Source organism: Rhamphochromis longiceps, linkage group LG15 (assembly GCF_057381845.1).
Source record: "Rhamphochromis longiceps isolate RC_006_pf linkage group LG15, R_longiceps_female_GT1.1, whole genome shotgun sequence".
In the NCBI taxonomy this organism is placed as follows: Eukaryota; Metazoa; Chordata; class Actinopteri; order Cichliformes; family Cichlidae; genus Rhamphochromis; species Rhamphochromis longiceps.
Window position 1 is genome coordinate 23,597,185 of NC_140571.1, and position 27,084 is coordinate 23,624,268.

The following is a 27,084-nucleotide window of genomic DNA, read 5'->3' on the forward strand; positions in this document are numbered from 1 at the left end:
GATTTAGCCAGGAAATAAAGAGAGCCACATTCATGACACAGAAAACTCTGAATTTTGGTTCAAGCCATTTACACATAAAGTCATTGTACACCTTTCTAGTGACCTATGCAAACACCAGCTACTTACTGTAGATAGGCAAATTTAAAAAAAAAAAAAAAAAATAGTGCAATCCCAAGACAACCACCAATTTTTCCAACTGCCAAGAAGGTTGCTGCCCTATCTTTTCTCTAGTGTGACTGAGCCATAACATTGTCAGGTCTTGATCCGAAGTACCCTGAAAAGACTCGGCACTACTGAAATCCCACATTCCCACATTCACATGTTGTAGCTGTCTGATGTTTCTTGTGGGAAAATGTTGAAAATATGCAGAACAGATGGTAATGTGGGCTGCTTTTGTTTGTTTTTGTATAGTCCTTGCCATTAACAAGACAGACATCATAACAGACAAAGGAGTGAAACACAAAAAGAAGTCCAATGAAGGCACGGCCTGTTTTCTCATTCTTTCTCTTTTTTTCTAAATGCCTTTTTAACACTTCTTCCTCTCTGAGTTGAAGCCCAGTTACACCTCTTTTCCTGTTCAAGCCCGCTTTTAAACCAGCCTATGCCTTTATCACAACTGAGTGGTCTGTCTTTTGGAGGACTCCCACAAGTGCGCCTCTGTAGCCTCAACTTTGTCTGAATTCCAGCAGTTGTTCTCTCTGTTTAGCCAAAATAGGCTCAAATGGACATATGGACACCAACATGGTCTCACGAAATACACCTTAGGCTGGAGTAGAAGTGATCATGATTGTTTTGGAAGTTAATCCTGATGGGATTGTTTGGAAAATAACAAATTCCTTTAATGTCTGTTAAAACGTTTCATTGAAAAAAGAAAAATATCAGCATGAACACCCACGAGATTCAGCTCAAATAGATAAAACAAAGGGAGTACGTCTTTATGCTGTTTTTGAAACAGTATGCATGTGTAGCTAGTGAATATTTAGTGTATTCTGGAACATTTAATAATACATTAAACATGGTGTCTTCATATAGCACATAATTCGTTTACAGCATTTTGTGGCGCACTCACTGACACTCAAGTGCCTGTGAGCATCCGCGGAAGAAAGAAAACGAAGATGGAGAAATGTGTTTCTGTCTCAGCACACACACGAACACTCAGACGCACAACAAAAGGGAGCCCATCTGGAGGAGAGGGCAGAGCAGATAGCGAGGCAGTCCGACATGTTGCCGTGGCAACGCAGCAAGGGTGGGATGTAGCAGGGAGGGAGCCGCGGAGGGCGGAGGAAGAACGGAGGAAGAGGGGGGTAAGGTGAAACACTGTAGCATTCAACTGGCTGCTGACAAAGAGGATGATGATGATGACGATGCTTCTTTGAGGTTGAGAGGAGGGTGAGGCATTTTAAAGAGGAGAGCAATGAATTGTTCGGACTTCATTTTGTGTAATGGCTGAGGTCATTTTTAAACAAAACGAGCGATTACCTCAGTGTGGCTTGAATGCTCTGTCTGCTGTGACAACATTAAAACTGCTCTGCCACTATTGTCCCCGCTGCACAATGTTGGAGTGGCTGAATTGAGTGAAAAGGGACAAAGATAAGGGGGAGGATGATGATGTTGCTGAAGATTTAGGGGGGAGGGCAAAGAAAACAAAAGTAAAAGGGTTTGAGGAGGTGGAGACGGGCAGCAGAACTACTGATGGTTTAATGATGCGAATCAAATATAAAATATTTACAGCTTTTGCAATCTTACAAACAGTGAAATGAAAAGCTGTGATTAATCCTCTGGGGACTATGAGTGTCTCTACAAAGTATCATGTAAATAATCTATTACCATTACATATTAGTGTTAGGATAGAATCAGCAAATACACAATCCACTATTTTATGTTCCTCATTCTCAAAATGTATAAGTACCGATCTGATCTGGCAAATTAAGACTTAATAGGAAAATATGATCATTTAATGTTGGTTATTTAACAGTGTTCTTAGAGAAAGTGCTACCTTCTGTTGCCAATAGCATCTGACTGGCCTTTGGATTTGGCTTTTGTTTTGTTAAAAGTTTTGACTAGAAAAACATTGAAATATATGGATAAAAATCAAATAATTTAATGTATATATAGTATTTTTATTTTTTTCCAATTCATTTTATTTATCCATTTTATTTTTGTATGTAAGCAATGGTTACTTAAGATAAAGAGAAAGAAAATTATCCATCTATCAATTTTCATTCACTTACCTAATTAATTATTAAAGGCATTAAGATGTGAAATGATTACCTTACAGTAAGAAATATTGAAACTCGTATGTAGTGTTGCACTGATTTTGCATTCAGAAAAAAAATAAATAAATAAAAAATAAGGACCAGGAATGAATTGGCAGCTCATTCATCCCTGAAAAAAAATGTGATGGTATTGCAGATTTTCAAGATGATATATTTTAGACATCCTGACTGATATAATACTGCACATTTGGAAACTCATATCCATTGTATATTATTTAATTTTTACAGAGAAAAAGGCTGAGTCAGTCAGGAGCTTATTGATTATGGGTGAGCTTGCACATCCTGAGATCCATAAATAAAAACCTGAATAGGACAGAAGAACAGCAAGAAGTGATACAAAATAGATTATTGGGTCTGGCAAACAACCTAACCCCAGTGGATAAAAATACAGGTAGCGTTTATGATGCCCAACCAATAAGCAGAATTTAATGTATTTTTGATTGGCTGAGATATTTGGCATAATGTCTCTTTTCTCATTGCATATGTTACACGATCCAAAAGAAGAAACCGGAACATCGGTGACACAGGCTATTGTAATGCATGAAGCAGCTCGTGTAGAAAGTTAAGAAAGTTTTAAGAAATGTTTGATCTTTCTTGTCATTGGTTGGATCTCAAACTAATGAAAATTAAAATCCATGGAGAAGAGATGAGATCCCAAACATTCATATTCAGGACAAATTCATCTGGTTTCACTAGAATCTGAACAATAGTCAGTTTCTGTGAAAAAGAAAAATTACCCACAAACTGATCGATATGACACTGAGTTTAACCTCATGCGCAGTTTGGGTGAAGACTCATTTGGTGATCGTTGTATGGAAGTTTTACTAAAATCTAACTAATATATTTAGGAGAAATGCACGAATGGACACCTGGCACCTGACCTTGTACTGTAAATCTATCCATTTATACTCACAAACCTTAATAATATTTATTTTACAAGGCTACATCCAAACCAGTGTCAGCGTTCAGCTTTCAGCTTGGAGGGAGGTCGTGTGAAGCAGTTTGTAAACTGAAAAATGGCTAGAAATTCTATCATATAGTAACACAGCTCTTTGATGTACTCAATCGATTTTCAGAAATTGGATCATATATAGTGACATAGTAATGTAGACAGAACTGATGGCACACATATAAAAGCATTACAGAAATATATAGAATATATAGATTTAAGAATAGCAGGATGTTGGCGCGCGGCTTTGCTGTGATGCACTTTGTTTGTGGAGAGAAAGCTGCTACTCCATTTGGCTTTAATTATTTAATGGAAGCAGAATCTCATTACGCTTTCTGCTAAAAACACAAAATGAGAGCAACCATTGGATTTCCTAACACCCCCCCCCCCCCCATAAAAAACAAAACATAAACTGTGCGATGGACAAAATCTAAATAACGCAGTCCTTCCAGCTGATCTGTAAATCTGAGCCAAGTTCCGCACACAGACAGAATATCACTGCTTTTCACATGATTTTTAGGACATTAAAGTTAAACGCTGCATCCTTGAATGCAGCTTAAACACATGAAGCTGCAAGATTGAGTCCACTGACTGTCAGCGACTGCACAGTCGGTTACCCATCAGATTCAGGACAGCTCATTCATTACAGTGAGTGGCAGGTAGTTGATCTGAGGTCAGATGGCGTCAGACTGTGACAGATCACGTTAACGAGGTGATTCACAAATCTAAACCTCAGGAACAAGACAGCATGAGAAGCTGCTGCAGTCCACTGTATGATACAACATGTTACACTCATGACACAGAAATAATGTCAGTGTAGACAATAAAATCTGTCAACAAGATGAAGAGCTAAGAAAATATAATTTCTTACTTTAGTGGTAGTGTGTCCACAACTAAATGTTTAATGCTTTTCTTGTTTTAAGATTTTTCAATGTTCCTCTGTTTTTTAACCTGCCTTAAAAATCTCTAAAGTCATTTGTATGACTTTTCTTGAACTGTTTTTTCATGTAAAACCTGTTCATATATTACTTTAAATCATACTTTTGAGAGGAACACCCTTAAAGAACCACACAGTACCACACAGCTCTAATCCCTCTGTAACACTGTAATCCTGGAGGATTATGTCAGGATGGGTTTGAATCCCATTTTGCGCACACTTTATTACCTCCTGTGTTTCTTATGACACTTGAATGTAATCAAATTTACACACAAAGAAATGTAAGTGGAAGGTAGTGCTTCACACAGTCGAGTAAATCAGTCATGAACTGTGTTGTATGTTCTTATAGGCATAGGAACACAAATCCCAAAGAGCACCATCTGTCTGCAGCAAACAATGAAGCAGCACATTAAACAAAGACTGCAGAGAAGTTCAGCTTAAGGACACAAACGCTGTTGCATCAGATACTAACTCAGAACTCTTGCCCCGTTGACTGTGTTCTGACATAAATCGGTAAGCAGGGCAAAAAAATAAAAACATTAAAAAAAAACACAACTGGAAGGATTGTTTTTCTAGGTGTGTAAGAAAAAAGATGGTAGAAGACACACAACATAAGATCTACAATCACTGAAGAAGATATTTCACACATGTATTCCAAACCTTTAGACTTCAAAATCTGCAAACCACAATGACAAGAAATCTCAGAGACTTACGGCCATGCTTCTTTAAAAGTGTCCATTATATCAACTTTCTGCTGTTTTTGTTTCCTTTATTGTGTCACGCTTTTTGTGCACATAAAACATTTTGCAAAGTTTGTATAAAAGGAGATACTCACTGTCTAACTGCTGCTGAACTGCCTGAGACACACTGTTTTAGGATCCAGGCTTTTTTCTATAACATACCTAAACTGGTGATAAAACACTCTGGTTTGATTCTCGACCAGGAGCTAGTTTGGTGCGCCTTCAAAATGAGCCACTGCCTTACTCATATTTTCATCATGTTAGAGTTTCTAACTGATGGCTCTTAAAGGGCCGTTCATTGATTTAAGATCATGCCACTGCCAAATCTAGAATGAATCCCATTCATTTCCACCTGAAGGTACCAAAAAGCTGGTCTAAACACAACATCACCAAAAAAAGGCCAAAAGTTGGGACCAACTGTGGGTGGAAAAGAGGTATTACGTGTTACATAAACTAATGTCTGACAGGTCAGCTGACCAAACGTTTTAGAAGGGAAAGACAGGAGCAGATGAAAAGGATGTGCTGCATCAGAGTACCACATGAGTACACTGATGCAATGCCACTTTCTTGGGTTTAAACATACTGCAGCAGCATCGTGTCTTATGTCAACACGGTGAGCCTATAAACCAAAGTGAAGTTGTTTAGCGATGCTGTGCCACATTTGGCAAAAACCGAACACAACATATCAACGCAAACACCTCGTACCAGCTGCCAAGCACAGCACAGCCAACTATGACCTCCTCTGTATCCTAAAGTATTCTAGAGTGAAATATGAGGTCATCTGTCAGGCAGCTTGGCCCAAACTGAGAATGAAGGTGTTGCAAAGGTTCAGTCAAAATCTAGACCTCAACCCAAATTAAACGCCCAGATGAAAGCTGTGTAAACAAATGCTCATAAACAATGATGTTTATGAGCATCATTGTTTATGAACAGTCATACAGAGCACAGTTACTTCAAATTATTCCTGCTCAAAGTGGATCTACATGTAACTGAAATTGGGTATACTTCATTTCTTACAGCCATTCATAGAATACCATAAAGGCTTATAATGTTGTTAGCATTCATCAATGAACGAGATAGGCTGTCTTAATCATTGGACAGAAGTGGACACATAATAGCTAAAGACAGTATACACATTGGTTTAGGTTTTTTTTGTTGTTAATGTTGAAAAAAAAAAAACAGGAGCGGGATTAATTAGCTAACTTAACGGTTATAGCTTTAGGCTAAGAAAATATAAATCTCCAGTCAAAGACCCAGCAGGGGGTCAACTTAAGCCTGGAACGTGGTTTGTAAAGAACTGGCAGAAACGTTGAATTTGCTGATCATATTTGTGCAGTCATGCTGATAAACCCTTAATGGCTAGCATGATCCTCCACACAATCACAACAAAGCAGAGAGTATGTTGTTTATTCTCTTTAACAGTCAGTGATAATGGGTCATGGAGTAAGACAGAATAAATGACCCCATCACTATCGCTGTCCCCCCATATTTCCTGTGTGCGTCTTGGATTTGCACTTACAGAGAAAAATAATAAAAAAAATAAATAAAAGCCCAAAAGATAATCCTCAGAAAAACACAATCAGTCGTGTATTTGCAGATATAAAAATGAACACAGAGCCCTCGAGGGGGCCCCAGCAGGGATCCAGACTTGCTTCTTCTGTGATCTGTTCACAATACTGAGCTACAAATTTGGATCCCACTGCATGTGGCCTACATGCTATTTCCTTAAAACTAACACTATCAGGGTTGCCATGACAAACTTTAAAGCACAGACGAAGCAGTTTGAGCACCAATTCAAGAATGTCAAACTAGCTTATTTTGGGATGGTTAAGATTATTTATCCACCGAAAGGCAAACTCAACTGTCAAGCTCAATTTGAATTAATTTCAAGGTAAGTGGAATTGATTTGCCGTAGTTACATATTCAGCCTGTTTTTCAGCTGATAGGAAGGAAGTGTGGAACATGCAGTGAATTGTGGTCACAGCACTACTGAAAACCATGCAAGAAAAACAAGAGATTAACCAAAACCTAAAATAAACAAACGTTCACCCCTTTTGGTTTTGAGATTGATAACAGTTCCTCTAAAACACTAATGATACTGCATGCTTGTAGCTGCTTTTACATGTCTCGTTGGTGTCAGTTCATATCGACGTCAGAAAATCCTGCAGAACGAACTGAAAAGTCTTTAGAAACAAAGAGAAACATGGACAGCAGCGTATGAAGTTGCTGACGTGCAGAAAAGTTTAACTCAGGGATGCATTTGGTGTAAATCAGCCTGAAACTACTTCAAATTCTCACACCCAAAAAAGCTCCGTACATTAGTGTGAGTCAGCTGCTTTCAGTGCACTTAATGGTTTAAAGATTCACAACCAAACCTGCTCAGACTGAAGTGACTCACTGACTGTTTAACAGTATTCAGATCTCTCTCTGAGTGTGTGGGAATGATTCAGGCTTAATTCTGCTGTACAGAGGCTGAAATGCAATATTTAATGCATTTCCTAGGTGTTTATTTGGATTAAAAATTATTATTTGGGGAAAATTGTGCCACAAATGCAATTTATATGCACCTAACTTGCAGCACGATCCTTTATTAGGTTTTGAATTTGGGTTCATTTAAAAGGCCCTCTGCTCCGAGTATACTGGAGTCTTCTGACTTTTAAACAAGAAAAGTATGTAGTTCAGGTTTTAAGTAGTGGTATGTGTATTCTCCTTATTATCATTTAGCAAAATTTACAAAAACAGAGAAAACTACGTGTGTAGGGTCCTATGTATTTTTAGCTGTGAACTAATACGTATTTGTGGCTCCAATTAATATTCAACACACCAGGACAGCGTTTGTTTGTGTGACTGAGTCAAAACAAACAAGTGTAAGAGTGTACTCGTGTTATTCAGGAACATATTAATTAAGGTGGCACAATGATGGATTTTTTAATATTGTTTAGGCTTTAATGTAGCTCAGTGGGACAAAGAAATAAAGCATATGAGGCACGGGACACATGCACAAACACAATAACTGTTCGCAGGATACATTGGTACTTTATGGCATTTGCGGTAATTAAAAAAAAATGCTGACAATAGGAAAGTAAAGGCCATAGGCCATCAGAAATTATATTCTTCTTTTCATATCCTGAGAAAAATAAGACTGAATTGATCACCACAGCCATTTCGATTTCAGTGTCTAGTTTTTCTTTTTGCATTTTATTTCTCAAAGTAAAACCAATTAAACCACCTTATCGCACCTATTTTCGTTGTTTTCTGCACCAAGCGATGAACATCCATTCGGCCAAGCAGTCGCACAGTTAGGAATGACTCAGGGCTCAGCTAATAGCTCCCATCAATAATTCAGGCTCTAATCTGTGTCTGGAGAGCCGTCAGAAATGTGTTATGTATGGACTCATCACAGTGATGCACTGGCTTGAGTCTACAGTTATTTCCTCCCCTTGAAAAAAGGGAGGATTTTTCCCTCACCAACATACCACATCAACTGTGTGCTGACAGCAGAAAACTAATGTTTACAGAAAGTGGAGGAGGTGGAAAGGAGCATCAAAGTATCCGGCTAAAGAAGAAATGCACTTTGCTAACGTCTTTGTCTTTGTGGGGATTAGTAGAAATGTGACTTTAGGGAGCATAGTTCAGTCTCTTCTAAGAAGAATTGCTGATTAGTTTGCAAAATAGCAGGATTTTGCCAACTAGTGACAATAAGACTAGTCACCTATATTTAGACCAATGAGAATTTGGCCAGATGGAAGTATGTTGACCAAACAACTGACCAGTGAACCCTGAGACTATCTCCAACACATAATTCATAAGAAAAAGCAAAGGGTAAATGATAATTAATTAATTAATTCTATCATTATAATGTGTATAATGATACAAAAAAGTGTACAATTCTGTATAATTTGGTACAAAGCCATGATATTAACATTACCAGACCACTGCAACCCTAACCACCCTAATATACACGTAAATACACACAACAGTTACAAAATGCTTTTAGGCATGTAAACAGTTCAGACTGTTCAGACTGTTATAAGCTGATAAGAGGGCAACAGTAACTCAAATAACCACTCATCACAACCAGAAGAGCATCTTTTAACATACAACACATCAAACCTCTAAGAAGATGAGCTACAGCAGTAAAGTCCACACCATCACACGTATCAGTTATGAACAGGAAACTCAAGCTGCAACACTGGGTCACCAACACTGGATGAGAGAAGCTTGGAAAAACATTGTCAGGTCTGAGAAGTTTTGATTTCTGCTGACATTTGGATGGTAGTCAGACTGTGGTCTAAACAACATGAAAGCATGGACCCATCCTGCCCAGTTCTGATGTTGGATCTTGGCACATTTTGGGCCCTTTGCACCACCTGAGCATTGTTTAAATGTCACAGCCTACCTCAGTATTTTTGCTGACTGTTTCCATCCCTTCTGACCACACTGTACCCATCTTATGACAGCTGCTTTCAGCAGGATAACACAACATGTCATAAAGGTCAGATCATCTCAAACTGGTTGTGCCTGACAATGAGTTTGCTGTACTCAAACTCACTGTCACTAGATCTCAATCCAACAGAGCACATTTAGGGTGTGGTGAAATGGGAGATTCACATTGTGGATGTGCAGCCAGCGTTTATGTGGCTCAACACTTTTTTGAATCTATGCCATGAAGAATTGAAGCAGATCTGGGAAGGTGAACTTAACAAACTGTCCGCTGAGTGTAAATTATACAGTGAGAATTTCATGTTACTGATCAATGTTTCCTGTCATTATTTGAAAGAAAATCTTCTGTTTTCGGCTTGGTTTCCAGAATATCAGAAGCACCGGTTCAATCATTCAAAATGTAGCTGCGAAAAGTCACCAGTCATTACAGCACTGGATGATTTCTACATTTTATTTCTCTCTGAAGTGAAACATATATATTGTCATCATGCTCAAACCCCTAAAATCACAGGTAACACGACCAACAAGTCTCCTATGGACCAAACAACAACAGCTGTTGCTATGGAGGCCTTTTACACAGTACCAACTACAAAGGTAAGGTAATTTGATAACCGTCATTACTCTCAGCCTTCTTTATATTCAAAAGAGGGTTTGATGCAGGTCCTGTTTATCAGCAGCAACATTAGATTTTTGGAAGGTAAACACTCTATTCTCACAGAGGTATACGGAAAGCTTCTGTCGTGCTTGTTTTACCCTCAGGGAATTTGCAAGAAAAAAACCACAGGATCCAAATTAAGTGTAAAACTCAAACGATGCAGTTGTGACACTTTGGTATCCATCACAGACATATCAGGTAATTTCTCAGACCACGCTGCGTCTCACTCAACACTTCCCTCAAGAAACACTTCCCCTTAGATTTCACTTGACTAATGGGGCTCAACACAAATTGGCAGATGATTCACAGAGATGTCGAGAAAGCAATAACAACCTCCCTTATCTATGTACACACACACACACACACACACAAATTTTTCCAAGATTTCAGAGAACATTACATTGACTTTCATTTAGTTCATTCAGAAGTAACTCTTACTTACCAACCCTTTGTCCTAACCTTATCTTAAACTTTGATGTATGTTATGGGCACTTTGTCCCCATAAAGAAGACAAATCCCCTAATGTGACTACAGACAGATTTATGTCACCACAACACGAGTAATTGTCACCCAAACACAGCAATAAGCAAGACCTTTCCTCTCGGGTTTGGCTAGTGACACGAGGACAGCGCTATATGCTGCCTGTGAGTCTTTTCTCCCGTAACCTATTTCAGTAATAACGTTAAAGGTGTTTGTGACGGCTAAGAAGACTAATGCGTTTTCATGCCATGAAAAAAATCGTAACTATACTAATATAAATGTCATATCTCACTTCATTTCTCTGTTTACACGATAAAAGCTGGAATACCACCTCTTATTAGCAAACTGACAACCAGTAAAAATCACTTTTTTTTTACATCATCTACCTGCCAAATGAGGCTTGAAAAGAAGAAGAAGAAGAAGAAATACCCAGCAGTGCGTAATCAAAATGGAAATGTCATTATTTTTTTCCTCATGTGATTTAAAGAAGCTCACAGCTTTAACATGGTGCTTGACTTGTTCCTAAGTGGAACATTTCGACTGCAGAGAGGATGATGGAAAGAGGGCTGGAGGTTTGTTCCGGTGCTGTAGCAAAATCAAAAATAGTACTTTAGAGAAAAGTAAAGCTTACGATTTTACAGAAGAGGGAAAATAAAGTTGGTCAGGGACAAGACTATAATTGTAGAAGCTTAGAATATAGGATATTTATCCTATTTACTATGTTAATCGATGTATAAGTTGCTAACTTTTTGCTCTAGTGTCAAATATATTCAGGAAATAAGAATAATTTGCCACTAACATATTAGGACATTCGATATGATTGTAAAGTGTGAAACAAAATGAAACTAAAGCTTTTCGTACAGGATTTAAGAACAATTCTGGTTCAGGATCAAATAAATCATTTTCATGTTTCGGGATGCAAACTGCAGCTCTGGAGTCAGAGTCAGATCCAACCCAGCTCCTTACCTGTAGTCCCTCAATCGCCAGTCGCAGCATGCTGGGAGTCAGTTTGGATGCCTGCTTGAAGGTGAAGTTACTCCAGTCAATGATGAGGATGAAGCCGTTGACCTGCAGCTCGGGATCTTCTATCATAGATTCCAGTGACAGCAAGATAGCCCTCAGTATGTCCACAAACGTGTATCTGAGACGAATGTAAGATAGCTTTTAATTTAACAAAATAGCAGAACAGATTTTACAGTCATGAAGAGAAATGAAAAAAAGTATATATATTGACGGTTTGACGAGCTAAGGAGATGAAGGACATTTGTTTGATATTTTCAACTTTTAACTTTACATCTCCCAGCTACACTTTCTCAAATTCGAGGATTTATTGCAGCATTTGATTGCAAGATTAAAAAAAATCTCTGGTTTGAGTTCTGATTAGACGGGTCAACACCGCGGACATCAAACTCGCTCATGACAAACTTTGATAAAGCCTTTGACATTTGCTAACATTGACTAAAGAATTTATTAAATAAAAAATGTTACTTGAATCAGTTAAAAGACAAGAGTGCTGAACTGCCCTCATTCATAAATCTCATGAAAGAGCTGTAGACGGTATCTCTGAATCAGCCTGACACAACTTTGTCAGTAAAATTTATTGATAACCTTCACTCAATTTAATTTGGTCATGAATTAATTATAGGTCTTTAGTTCCTTTGTGCCACAAAATGGTTGTGAAAAAGCTCAAATGTATCTGCTGGGTGTTTTCAGGGACATTTTAATTGCTGTCATTGGTGACTGTGTGGTCCCTGGTGCTACTTTCGTCCATCCCTGTGGGTTTTCATCCAGCTGATACCTCAGATGCTTCACGTACCTATTTAACACTTGTGCTTTTTTTCCTGTTTGTTGTTGCCCTTCATTATCTTATCTCGCTCTTCATCTTTCTCTGCTTCCTTATCAAGAAACCTATTGCCTTAGTCTACAGATAATGTACTTTTTAATTAGCTTATCAGGCAGCAAAACAGATGTCCTTTTCATAATTGCGGGCACAAGTTGAGGCGTCTACTAGTTGAGACTACTAATAATATATCCAGAATATCCAACATAGCTTTTAAGTCTTTCTAAACTGCACTGGACAGAAACAAAAGCATAACATGAAACACCCAGACAGATTTCACAAACTGATTCATGTTCAGAGAGGAGCGATCAATCATTTATTTTATTTTAATCTTATGAATGCAATTAAAACTTGCAAACTTTTTCTACTTGACACCACACTAAAACATAAAGGTTTTATCACACTATGTGTAGTTTATGTGATCAAAGTCATGCGAAAGCGAGCGAGATCTGTCGGGTTATTGTTATTTCCTTGTTTTTTATTAGATACACGGTAAATTATTTGTTGTGTAATCAGACATATGGAACAGATGGTGGACGTCTCTACAGATTCTGGTTATATCCAAAACAATAAACAAGCCCGATTCTATATTGAAGCCAAATAAACTGCAACTTAGAGCTTTAATATGAGTCAAGTTTTGTGGGGATGAACAAAAAGTATTTGACCAGCATAATATAATCTGCAGTATGATCATTGCTTTAACCATGTAACAGATAGCTTTAAGATGGCCTTAAGATGTTATGCATACAGTTATTATGTTGACCTTGTATTCCAGGTGCAGTTATAACTATTTTATACATATTGCATATCTGTGCTTATTTGAGTTGATGTTCAGGTTCTTTAAAGGTCTTAAGCTTCACTGACGTGACTGTTCAGGTGATACATGCTGAGGGAAAACTAGAACATAGAAGGAATTGCAATACATGCTTACAAAACACTTATATCAGGTCATTTTATATTAAGGTTTTAGTAGAGGTTCTTGGTTAAAACATTTATTTAGTAGAAGACATACACATAGTCTCAGTGAGCTTCTGGTCTAGTGAAAGGTCAGAAGTGCAACAGGTGAATTGGGAAAGAGCATTTGAGGACGAGACACAGACAGTAGGAGGTGAAGAGGTGACACAAAGAGCATGTGAGGTCAACACATACACACACATTAGTTAGACTTATTTAGAGGAGAGATTAGTTATGTCTCGACAAGAAAGAGGAACAATTCACTTTGAGACAAGAACGGAAAGTACCAGCCATAAAAATAGAAGATGATTTTCTGGGTGAAAAGTCATGGTGATGTTGATCTGATCTATGTATAAAATGTATCGGTGACGCATGAAGGGGCGTCAGTAAACAAACCCTGATGCTATAAAATATCTGTTCATGCTTTGATTAAGTCGAGGACTACTGGCTGTCTGCGTACAGAGTGTCTTCCCACACGTGTGTTCATTAAAATCATTGTTGGACCAAGAGCTTCTGGACCAAGAGTGGTTTGTACTCTCCCTCCTCAATTGTGAACCTTAACATTTGGGGGCTTCGTCCGGTGGTTGAGGAGGGGTAGATGGAGAAATTTGGTCTCAGGTGGTCTGACGGGCAGACATGAATTCCAGTGGTTGAAGTGAGTGGGCATAAGCCGGCTTATCCAAAAGGTAAGGCACTACCTGTTGAATTATTTCCAAAGTGTGCCAAATTGGACATGATAAAATTTAAGTCTACTCACTGAAGTTACTGGTGGATGTCTGTTTTGATTTTGATGAAAATCTCATGAGTTGATGCAGCTAGAGTTCTGCTAAGAAGAAATGAAAGTAGTTAAGAGTCTGATAAGAAAAGTTTAAATACTGGGTTGAAGTCCCAAAGAAATTGAGTTCGAGTCTCAAGTAGTTTGGTAGGGAATTGGTTATTGTGTTGGTTAGAGTCCAAATTTGGTCATAAGAGTGGACCTGAGCGGTCATTTTGTGAGTTGGAGTCTCCATTGACCACTAGGTTGCACCTGCCTCAGTTATACACTTGTTTCGGGTGTTGATTGTTGTTTCAAAGTATTATAAATTATTTTAGAACGGAACCGTGGGGGTTCTAGGAAGCGCAGAGCCCGGAGGTTATGCTCCCTCCTTGTCATGGACGCGCGACATTGACCTGTCGGCGAACAGGGTTAGTTCAGTTTGGCTTAACTGTGGGGTACAGGGCATCCTGGAATGAAGCTAGGAGTTAGAGTCTCCTTACCGTTTGGAACGGTACCTGCGCTTTTTTGGTCAGAAGAAGTTGGACTTCGGGCGTGTAACTTTAACTTAAAACTTCAGGGTAAGCCTTGGCTGTGAAATGCCAAAAATAGAGATTCAGGCAAAGTTTGGGTTGGTTGACGCTTTTAAATTGTGTTAGGGACTTTAGAGATGAGGCCAGAAACTGTTGGACAGATACTGGTGAATTGGTCGCAAAAAACTCAGGGAGTTTATCCGCTGGGCGGTTATTTTAAATTTGTCGAAATTGTGTAGGCGCTAAAGCTGACAGATCTGACAGTGGTTGTAAATATAAGACGTCGTTGTAATATAGAATAAGAAAATTTGGTGTGAGAGGAGGCTGTGTGTCGAGTCAGCAATGCACTGACTGCCTGCTGCCATTTTTAGATGGAGAGTGTGTGTGCATGCAAATGAGGCAGCTGATGCAGAGCGCATGAGAGGACTATGCTTTCGGTTTTGTGTGTTATTCAGCTCTATAACTATTGTTTGCAAATGTGGATAAATGTCTGCGATTAAAATGCTGGCTTAGTATATAATAACATTGTAAATATATGAATGGTGACAGCGTTTCAAAGTAGAATATAAGAATTGTTTGTGTTTAAAACCAACGTTTAGGTAAGAAGATTTAAGGTGGATTTGAAGGCATAAACAAAAAATAAAAAGGGTTACAGTCTGCAAGGGTTGTTAATTAATGAGCTGACTGGATGCAGAGTAAGTGGAGTGGTCATCCTGAGAGGATTGAATGATGCTCTAACTCTGTGGTCAAGTCAGACATAGGCTTTAAGCAACCATGAGCCACTAATAAGCGTGACAGATTAATGAGTATGTGTAAATTGAACTTGTTAAATAGCCTTAATAGAAGTAACTCAATGAACACGCAATAAAGTGGACTTTTTAGGGGTAGTTTACCACTGATACCATAAAAAGCAACTTAATTAGTAGTTCAATAACAAATTTTAAAGATAACCTTTGTTATTTGATAAGAGAGAGAAAAATTCAGGTTACATATAGTAAATAAATAAGGAAATGTTAATCTCTGCCTCATTCCACACTGAAATTTCAATTGTAGGGGATCATTTGGAGGTGAATTGTGTAGGACACGGGGAGACAGAAGAATCTCCCCATGAGTTTTCGGTGTGCATAGAAATTGAGGAGGCTGAACTGGAAGCCTGCCTGGGTCGTTGTTTTTGTTTATTTGAGGGTCTGCTGGAAATTTGTGAGAACGACCACCTTGATATGTGGGAGCCTTCTCGGGCAGCGATTTTTTGTTAAACATGTGGCAGGCTGTGCAAAATGGAGAAAGCTTTGACATAATGACATAAAGGTGATTTCTTGGTTTTAGATTTATTAGTACGGGATAAGTTGAGGGATGCTTGAGGGTGTGTTGCTGTAAAGTATATAAGGGACGCGCAGCGCCGTTAATGGGTTTAAAATAAATGAAAAAACGGAAAAACACTAATCCGAGGAACTATTGGAGAGGTAAGTATACGGAGGTGAGTGCGTTGCGCATAAGGGTTGCTGGTGTCATATATTAACACTTTGAGGGCGAATAATTTTGATTGAGTGTCAACGCTTGAGAACGCGAGGACAGCGTCTAAAGTGCTGGGTTAAACTTTGTGTGTCACCGAGCAGGGGAAGAGGAGCCAGTGGTTGCGAGAACAGCGAGACGAAGACTGAAACCGAAAGTTAAGCGTGTCTGGGTGACCTAGACCTAGAAGGTGGAGTCGACCAACGCCATTGGAAGAGGTAAGTCTGTGTTTCAGAGAATGGCTGACAGCTCGGGTGCGACACCTAGTGGGAAAAGGGGATGCAAACCTCTGAAGGATCAGCTTGAACAGCTTAAGAAAGCTATTCGTTTGGCTTCCCCTGGAGTATTAAAATCAGCAGAGAAGGAGTGCCAAGCGATGGAGGTTGAGGTAAGCAAACTTATTACATCCCAACAGAAAGGGCTGGGTGATAAAATAGCTCTGAGCTTGGTGTTAAAAACTGAAGGAGAAGTGTATGGACAAATGCATGAGGCCCTACGTGCGTCAATAGAGGCATTAACGGCATTGGAGGTTATAAAGCAGAGAGTAATGCAGGGAGGGCCAGAAGAGGAGAATGAAGACCGTGCGACGTCATCAGAAGAATTTTGAGGAAAAGAAGTGTGAAGAGAGACCAAGCACAGAGACGGCCCATATTTAAGAGCTCAAAGGGAAAAGGAAAGTTGAGGAAGAGTAGAAAAGTGAGTTTTGAACAAGGAGCTCCTGACCCTGGTTTAAATCTGCCTCTAATAGCAGGTCCAAAGAACGAACCAGTTTATCGCGCCTATAAGGTGAGAGATTTGGAAGCATTGGTTAAACAACTTCCATCAATAACCAAGGGAGAACATTGGGAAGGAGAAGAATTAGCGCTGGGCGATTTTCGCGCTTTGGCCGGACGTTGTATGCTGGGTGGTGGGTTAGCAGATGTAGAGCAGATAGCTCAAACAACCAGATATGCAAATGACCTGCCATACCATGAGGTGCAGAATGACTTAGCAGATGCAGTCCGGGAGAAGTACCCAACTCCTAACTCTGGAGCCATTCCAAAAATTATTTGGGATCCCAAAAACACACCCAGAGAGTGTTTAGCTAAAGCAAAGGAACAATGGTTGTTAGAAACAGGAATACATCCGGGGAAGGAGGGTGAAAGTAGAGCGTGGTTTCGTTCGGCAGTGCTGGCAGGGCTGCCCAACCAGGTTGCAGTTGACTTGGAAAAGAACCCAGATTTTGCCGTTGTAGACTCGGTGCAGTGGGACAGACATGTGACCCACAGACTTCAGCGGGAACAGGATTTGGCAAACAAACGAAAGAAAGAGTTGGAGGAAGCCCAGGCGTGGCTGGTCAAGTTGCAGCTGGCAGAAGCAAAAAACAAAGCAGGAGACAGAAAGAAAGAGGATAAAGAGAGCGCAAGGAAAATAATGGTGGCAAGGCCTCAGCCCGATCCTGTGCCTGACTGGCCAGATCAGGATCCGGGTCTCTACCCTGATGACCGTTGGCCCGCCAATGCACCAGGGCAGCGTCAACCAGTAGGGAATTGGGGGACCGGTGGACCGCAGAGAGGGCGTGGTGGATCCGTGAGGGGAGGACAAAGGGCTCGGAATCCAGGGAATCCTAACAATGTGTCTTGGACTGGCTGTTACAGCTGTGGAGCAGAAGGACATTGGTCCCGAGAATGCCCTGTATCGCAGCAAAATTATCAGAGGCGAGGCTATCAACCCCAGGCACGAGGAGGCCCAAGACAAAGAGCTGCTTACAGGGGAGCACATGAAGCTCCAAACCCGAATGCAGCACCAGTCGCCCAGTACCCAGTAGCTGACTGGGGCTGGGAGGGGGAGCAATACTGACGGAGCCCGGAGAGACCGAACAGCGTGGGGACGGCAGAACCCATGCTGTCAATGACCGTGGAAGGCACTGAATTGCCCTTCCTGGTGGATACTGGAGCAACATACTCAACACTGAAAGACACACCAGACAGTGCGACACTCTCCTGTCACACAGTTAATGTGGTAGGCTTTTCCGGGATTCCAATGACACTGCCATTGACAGATCCAGCATTGACAAAGCTGGGAAAACAGACTTTGAGAGACAAATATGTGGTGTCCTGACAGGTGGCTGCAAATCTGATGGGCAGGGACCTGCTTGTGAAACTGGGAGCCACAATCATGTGCTCACCAGATGGACTGATGGTTACTCTGCCTGGAGGAAAAGAATTCCCGTGCCTGGGATCACCTTCAAAGACTCAATATCTAGTCCAGAACTTATCAGACATTATCAGCTGTGGAAACCCTGGATAATGAGTCTGGCCGTCTATTCCCCCGCGAGATCCTTTCCACGTTACACTCTTTTATGATAGGGAAGATAACGATATCTATCGGGAACAGTTCCAGTCTGATCTTGAGGGACAGACGTGGAATGTGCGAACACATAACATTTATGTTGGACCAGAAGGTGTGGCCGCGGCTGTGAAATTTACTGATGAACAAGTGCCTTGGTACAATGTGGGAGAGGATTCAGCCCCTCACATTACATTGGCGGTCCACGAGGGTCATGGGCCAAGAGATCTGGGACCAATGGTCAAGCGGGCGCTGGACAACGCATGCTGGCAAAGCACCCAAATTCCAAATGTCTGGTATGCACCAAAATGTAAAATATATCGCATAACTTGTTTGTCCAACGATGCAGTGATCTTAGAACATAAAGAAATCTCCAGAATACATGGCAGGGAAAGAATGGATCATCCTGATGCAGTAGCTGAGCTCTCAAAATTGCCTGATACTTTGTGGTCCGCAGGGCCCACAGATGTAGGTTTAGCTAACTGTTCGCCTGTCCTGTTCCAGCTGAAGTCTGACATACCAATTAACAGACCACAATATAAGCACAAAACTGAAGCAGAGGAAGGTATAGCTGAAACCATTGAAGGACTGTGGAAGGCAGGAGTGCTTGAGCCCTCATGGTCATTTTGGAACACACCTATTTTGCCAGTGGAAAAACATGGGACAGGGAAGTACCGTATGGCACATGATTTGAGAGCAATAAATGCCATACTGAGGACTGACACTGTGCCTGTACCAAATCCCTACACAGCTCTGACCGAAATTACTGGGGACCAAAAGTGGTGGTGGTATTGACCTAGCGAATGCATTTTTTGTCTCCCACTGCACGAGTCACTCAGAGACATTTTCTCTTTCACATACAGAGGCCGGAAATTTAGGTACACACGCCTACCACAAGGCTTTGCACTCTCACCAGGAATTTTCAATCAGGTGTTGAAAGAGGCATTGTCCCCATGTCAACTGCCAGAGGGCTGTACATTAATACAGTATGTTGATGATCTTCTTATTGCAGCCCCGTCAGCAGCGGCCTGTACGGCAGCATCGCTCGTGGTGTTGAACAGATTGGCGGAGTGTGGCTTCAAAGTGAGTAAAGAAAAACTGCAGTTGGTCCGGCCAGAGGTAACATTCCTGGGCCGGGTGATCGCACACAGATCAGTGGGGTTAATGAACACACACAGAGACCAAATTCTGACACATCCAAAACCAAGAACTGTGAAGGAGTTGCTTTCCTTTCTTGGCTTGACAGGTTACAGCAGGCAGTTCATTCCGAACTATGCGGGTAAAACTGCCCCTTTAAGGGACCTGATCAAGAAAGTTGGTGTTCGAAATCTGAAGGCTGAATTGCCTTGGCCGCCGGACACAGAGACAGCGTTCATTTAGCTAAAACAGGATTTGTCAAGAGCCACAGATCTGGCCACACCTAACTATGATGAGGCATTTTATCTTGATGTTTCAGAAACAAAGGGAGTTGTGAATGGTGTGTTGTTTCAGAAAAAAGGGGGAGGTAGGGATGTACTTATGTATGTCAGCATAAGATTAAATTCAACAGAAGCAAGGCATCCCACATGCACACAACACGCAGCAGGAGTAGCAAAGATAATTCAGAAAACAGCACACATAGTGAGGGAACACCCACTGAAAGTGCTTACCACACACAGTGTAGTGGCCTATGTGAACTCACAGGTATTCACAATGACTCCACTGACGCAACAAAGGTTGAGCAAAATTTTAGAGGCGCCAAATTTGATATTCACACATGAAGGAATAAATATGGCAGACCTAATGGGGTCAGGAGAACCACATGACTGTATTAAGAAAGCCCAAGTTGAAGGAAAAATCAGGGAAGACCTGAAGGCAGAGCCCATATATGGAGCTGAGGATTGGTTCACAGATGGATGCTGCCACAGAGATGAAGAAGGATTAAAAGCCGGCTATGCAGTAGTCTGTAGAGTAGGAACTGAGTTTCAGGTGAAAGAAGCAGGAAAAATTGAGGGACAACAGTCGGCCCAGAGAGCTGAAGTGATAGCCCTAACTCGAGCCCTGAGGTTGGCTAAAAACATGAGAGTGAACATCTACACTGACTCAGCATATGCGTTTGGAGCAGCTCATGTGGAACTGGCTCAGTGGAAGAGAGCCGGGTTCAGAACGGCCACTAATGCACCCATCTGTCACAAAAAGGAAATGGAGGAACTGGAAAAGGCCCTGGAGGACCCAGACGAGGTAAGTATTATAAAATGCAAAGGCCACTCACAAGCAGACAGTATGGTGGCAAAGGGAAATCAGAAAGCTGATGAAGCCGCAAAGGAAGCAGCGGGCTACAAAGGACAGAGACAAATGGTGCAGGTAACCCCAGAAGAGGAGGTTAGCACTAACAGCATGGAAGAAGTTAGACAGGCTCAGGAGGAGACATCCCCAGAGGAAAAGGGGGTGTGGGAAAACAAAGGAGCCTGGCAAGATGGCGGTTTGTGGAGGGGGCCAGATGGGCGTCCCGCTTTAACGGCCAAAATGGCGGAACAGAAGGTGAATGAGGCTCATGGGCTTGGTCACGTGGGAGTGAAACAGATGGAGAGAAATTTGTGCCGATGGTGGCGTCCTGATTTGAGAAGGATGATACTGGAAAAGGCCAGAACGTGCCTAATTTGTGGGGCACACAACCCAAAGCCAGCAGTAAAACCTGAAGCTGGTAAGTTTCTCATGCCAGAAAGGCCAGGAGAAGAGGTCGTGATTGATTATACCGACATGGTTGATACAGGGCCAGGTGGGGTGAGGTATTTGTTGGTGTGTGTGGATGTTCTGACTGGATGGCCCGAAGCATGGGCGACCAAATGTGAAGACGCGAAAAGCGTGATTAAGTGCTTAATCAATCATTACATTCCAAGGCATGGGTTTCCCAAGAGAATTAGATCAGACAATGGTACTCACTTAAAGAACAAAGATTTGCAAGAGGTAGAGAGGATGAACCTAAATTTGAAAAACAAGTTGGCTAAAATCTGTGCGCAGACAGGGCTAAATTGGGTCGCAGCCCTGCCCATTGCTTTGATGACCATAAGATGTTCTGTTAACCAATCCACAGGTTTCACCCCTTATGAGCTGCTGACTGGGAGACAGTTTCCAGCACCCTGGACAGTGGTCCCGGTGGAGCAGCCCAGGACAAGCAACAGGTCTCATGCAGAATATTTTAATGAGTTGAAAGCTCTTGTGTCCAGCTTTACAAAACAGGTCACTTGTGAGAGACCCACGGGGAACGGAGAGGTACCGGACGCAAAGGCTGTATGGCTAAAGGTCATTAAGCGAAAGTGGAAGGGGCCCCGCTGGACTGGTCCGTATGAGGTGACCGCCCGGACGGCTACAGCAGTCCAGCTGAAAGGGAAAGGCGACAACTGGTACCACTGGTCGCAGTGTGCACCCGCACACGAGAGCTTGGTGGAGGAAAATTCGTCTTCAAAGAACGCAGGTGTCAAGGAACAGAGGCAGAATAAACCTCTTCACCTGTGCAACGGGCCGACCAGTAGTCCACCTGGAAGGCCGAAGAAAGAAGAGCAGCCTAGGAGGAGATCGCCGCGCCTACAGAAAGGAGTGGTAACAAATTGAGAGTTTGAAAAGGGGTGGTTTAAATAAAAAGAGTAAAAAAGGGAAAGTGGAAGGGGCTTGCTCTGTCAATTATGTTGTCTCTATCTGTATTGGTGGGTATTTTGGTGACCTGTGGTTGTTGTCTCATTCCTTGTGCCCGAAGGTTGGTAGAGAAAGTGATTGTAAAGGCAGTGGACCCTGGGGCGGTGGCCCCTATGTCCATGATGCCGATGATGGATCTGGAGGTAGCCGAGTGGACTGAGGAGTGAACAACAACCTATGTATCGACCTCTGGTGTGCCAGAGGTCGAAAGGGGGATTGTGGGGATGAACAAAAAGTATTTGACCAGCATAATATAATCTGCAGTATGATCATTGCTTTAACCATGTAACAGATAGCTTTAAGATGGCCTTAAGATGTTATGCATACAGTTATTATGTTGACCTTGTATTCCAGGTGCAGTTATAACTATTTTATACATATTGCATATCTGTGCTTATTTGAGTTGATGTTCAGGTTCTTTAAAGGTCTTAAGCTTCACTGACGTGACTGTTCAGGTGATACATGCTGAGGGAAAACTAGAACATAGAAGGAATTGCAATACATGCTTACAAAACACTTATATCAGGTCATTTTATATTAAGGTTTTAGTAGAGGTTCTTGGTTAAAACATTTATTTAGTAGAAGACATACACATAGTCTCAGTGAGCTTCTGGTCTAGTGAAAGGTCAGAAGTGCAACAGGTGAATTGGGAAAGAGCATTTGAGGACGAGACACAGACAGTAGGAGGTGAAGAGGTGACACAAAGAGCATGTGAGGTCAACACATACACACACATTAGTTAGACTTATTTAGAGGAGAGATTAGTTATGTCTCGACAAGAAAGAGGAACAATTCACTTTGAGACAAGAACGGAAAGTACCAGCCATAAAAATAGAAGATGATTTTCTGGGTGAAAAGTCATGGTGATGTTGATCTGATCTATGTATAAAATGTATCGGTGACGCATGAAGGGGCGTCAGTAAACAAACCCTGATGCTATAAAATATCTGTTCATGCTTTGATTAAGTCGAGGACTACTGGCTGTCTGCGTACAGAGTGTCTTCCCACACGTGTGTTCATTAAAATCATTGTTGGACCAAGAGCTTCTGGACCAAGAGTGGTTTGTACTCTCCCTCCTCAATTGTGAACCTTAACAGTTTCTAGCCTTGAACCAGTCTGGCTCAGTCTGTGCTGTTATTTATGAGACAGTAAAGCACTAGACTCTGTGAATGAATAGTGACAGTAATACAGACTAATGAAAAAATATAACAAAAAAATACACAAATGCTGTCTGCAGATTCATCCCTAAAATGTTGAGGAAATGTAATTTCAGCACTTAATTTTACATTAATTTGTTATTTTATTGACTACAATTGTAAGGATATAAACACAGAGTAATGAGGGGTATCTAACAGCCCCTATGTTACTGAATTAAGTACTCTGACACCACTTTATCTAAAGCGTAAACATTCATATCTAAAGCCTAAAGTGCTTTGAGTGCTCCGGTAGAGTAGAAAAGCGCGATATAAGAACCAGTCCATTTACCATGTTCTATTTAAACCTGTTACTATCTGATAGTTGTAATTACAAAGATTTTCCCCTGAAATAAGCCACAGTGGGTGAATAAGCCAGGCCCTGAAAGGTCTTGAGATGATTTACAGTATAGGGCACATGAGGCATAAGATGAATACAGGATGTGACAAACACGTGCAAGAAACCAACACTTCATTTCAAGGCGTCATAAGATAACAAGACAAGGCCCCAGAACACGAGACGTGGGTGTTGTTTTCTGGGTTTAATCTGGTCAACCAGCCATTTAAACGTATTTATACATTGAAACTAAACTTATTTGGAAAGTGAAAGGTGAAAAAAATATATATTTTATGGCCATTGCAAAGAACTAAATTCAACCTAACATCAGCTTTTCATCAACTCATGGTTACCCACTCTGTAATTCTCTGTTGATTATACCGAAGGTCTGAAACTAAAATTGGGTTAAATTTGGTTTAGACCATTATTTAGACATACAGATCACACCTAGCCTTTTTTATTTCTTCAAATAAGCAAACTTAAAAAAATTATTACTGCCCCGAGAAACAGTTTAAATCTGCTGAGGAGATTGCAGAGAACGATGTACCATTTTAACCAAATTTAGATGTAAACATTTTTTGTAGCCATGTCAACAAAGTGAGAAAATGCCTGTAAAAACTAATTTTAGTATTTTTCAGACATCTATAAAAGTCTTTTTGGTGTCTGTTAAACTGCTTTTTACTGGATGGGAAGGTTCTGCTTTACAGTCATGCAAACATGCTGAATATATTCACTGTTTAGTTTGAACATATTAGTAGTATGCTAACTTTGTTACTTAGCAATAAATGCAACAGAGCCTGTATAAATCTTATATCAGTCAAAGACATTCAAAAATAAAACTGATCAGTGTAACTTTAGTTTACTGCCTGACATTATTTGGTGATAAACCAAAGTAAACTGCAAGGAACACAAAATTCTGCCTGTGTTGTATCTACAAAATAAAGATTTGATCACCAAAATCGAAATCAAATTGAAAACAGTTCATCCTGAGGGAGACATACAGTCACATCTTCAATGGCCTGCTAAGCTATTACAGCTCAGTTTTTGTTTTGTTTTTTTATAGTTGTTTGGATATTTAAGTCTGGGGCAAAACTGTAGACCAGGTGACCAGAGCCATTTCCCCAGCTTGGGTAAAAAGACTAAAAACCATGCAGCCAGACTTGAGAATATTTGACATTGTGTGTTTATGCTGAAATAAATTATAAATAAGTACAAACTGTACTGTACACCCTCCCCCCTGTCCACAGACCTCTGGTGTGAGGCTGTGATTTGTGATTTGGGATAGGCTACCTCTCAGTCCTCATTAAAAAAAAAAGGTATTACGCTTCATCATCACGCTGCAGACAGTGTGCTGTGACTGGACACAGCCCAGACAGCACCTTTGGGATGAACTGGAATGCTGACCCTGAGCCAATTAGTCCAACATCAGTGGGCCACCTCACTAAATGTCCTCCCATCTTAAAATCCTTGCCAGGAAATGAGCTCAGCATTTACACAGTGTACGGGTGATATATATGGATATTTAGCTACATGTGTTTTTATTATTTTGGATTTCATACTTTTATTTTAATATTTCCATAAAGATTATTTAGTTGGTTAAAGAGTTCTTGTAGTTTCCTAGTAAACAACAGCTGTGTGGTGCTGAATAGACAGTTCCATAAACCAGTCTCCACTTTATAAAGATTAAAACACTGATTTCTACTCTCCAAAAGCCCTTTTTTCTTCTCATTAATAACAACCCCTCTTTGTTACCTGCTCTGGTCCCAGTTGGCAGCGAACAGGACCAATATTTTCCTGCCATATCTGTCCAGATTGGAGAGCACGCCAGGGAAACCATCCTTCAGGGCCTGCTTAATGCCCGGGTCAGTTGCTTTCAAGTTCTTGAACATGTCTAGGTTTTGCTGTCTGTACTCAAAATACTGTGCCAGCAGCCGGAACGCCTCAAAGTGATTGAATTTCCTGGCTCGGAGGAATCTGAGGATAAACGCATCGTCTGTCCTGAGGAACCCGATGTCCGGTCTGGTGATGATCATGTCCCTGACCTCCTGGATGTCCTGGTGTAAAGTCTCAGGGTTTTCTTTCAGCTCTACCTTGGCCTTCTCCAGGGTCTCTGGAGACAAACCAGCCTGTAAGTGAGTCATCTTTTGCAACAGCTGTCCCTCCACGGGGGATCACACCACACCAGCTTCCAATGAAACACCAGTACAAATGGTTACCCCCGGAGCAGCAACAGGGTAAGAAAGTATACTGAAGTGTTTTCTTCACGCTTTCCTGATCAGTAGCTGACTTCAGATGGAGGCCTGCTGCTCTGTAGACGTAATCCACCCTGAACTGGCACACACGCAGCTGCTATGATGCTCCTGTGATGCATAATCAACATATGGGCCATTCACTTTTTGCGCACAGAAAAAAATCAGTTCCACCACAAAGAATTCAACTTTATCACAATTTCCCACCATGTATATCATGAATCAGGTCCTCCAGCCTTCAGGCGGTACATCCAACCTGCTGATCCGGGCGGCCTGAGCTCGGAGTCGACAGACATCCGCTTCCCTCCATGTCAGAGCCTCTCCTCTCTTTCTCTCTCTTTCTGTGGCACAATGACGATGACAGCATCACCGACTCCCCGGCGTCGCTCGCGGCGGCCAGGCAATGCGGCACGACCCTGCAGCAACCTGCTATATCATCATCATCATCATCCCTCCGCCTTCACAACGCATCTCCATCCGCCGACCGACCAATACTGGTGCTGGTGCTACTGGTGGTGCCGCCGACGGCTTCGCCACAGTCCAATCGAAGCAGATTTGGCCGCTTTTTTCTGCGTCTACATCCCAGTTTTACTGATCTCCGCTGCTCGTCCACATAACCCAAAAACTGGGTGTGAATTTAGGTTTCTAATAATGTTCATGAAAGCCCCAAAAGAGGGAATCCAGCAGCACAGGTGTCCCGCAAGGTTTTGTTCCCCTCCTGCCTCCGTTTTTTGTTTTTTTTGTTTTTTGAAAGGGGTGGGGTAGATGTGTGCGTGTGGGGGGATTGCCGTCTCCGCTCCGCCTGCTGCTGTTGCTGCTGCCGTCTGTTCGCCGGGAAAGTGACTGACAACAAGAGTCTGTGATCCGGTCGGTGTACGGTCACCACCGGCGGGGAGGAAGGGGGAAAGGGGTGGGGGTAGAGTGTAAGATGGAAAGACAACAGATGCAACGAGGAACGAAGGGAGGGGAGAGAGGGCCAGGTGGCAAAGAGATGGAGAATAGCTGTAAAAAAGGATGCTCAGCGGAGGAGAGAGCAGGCAACTCAAATGAACGGGTGTAGGGCAATAAGATGAAGGTAAATGCTGAAGACAGGGAGGGGTTCTGGGCTTTGGAGGCCCGACGGAAAGTTGGGAACCTCTATGTCACCTTCTTCTTTCTCTGTTTCACCTTAAAGAACCGTTTGTGTGTAGGTTTTATATCTGAAATTATGCACAGGTTAACTTTAATTTGCA

General features: G+C 41.5%; 1 protein-coding gene across 1 annotated transcript in view; it reads right to left on the reverse strand.

Annotated features, from left to right (window-relative positions):
• The window catches only part of clvs2 (clavesin 2), a 51,405-nt gene extending 24,706 nt beyond the window's left edge, over positions 1 to 26,699 (reverse strand). The window contains exons 1-3 of the mRNA XM_085383280.1: positions 26,060 to 26,699; positions 25,356 to 25,963; positions 11,447 to 11,621 (exon numbers count right to left, since the gene is read on the reverse strand). Of these exons, the coding sequence (XP_085239406.1) occupies positions 11,447 to 11,621; positions 25,356 to 25,744 (564 nt within the window). The 5' untranslated portion in view covers positions 25,745 to 25,963; positions 26,060 to 26,699. The remainder of the gene's footprint in view (positions 1 to 11,446; positions 11,622 to 25,355; positions 25,964 to 26,059) is intronic.
• Between the last annotated feature and the right edge of the window lie 385 nt (positions 26,700 to 27,084).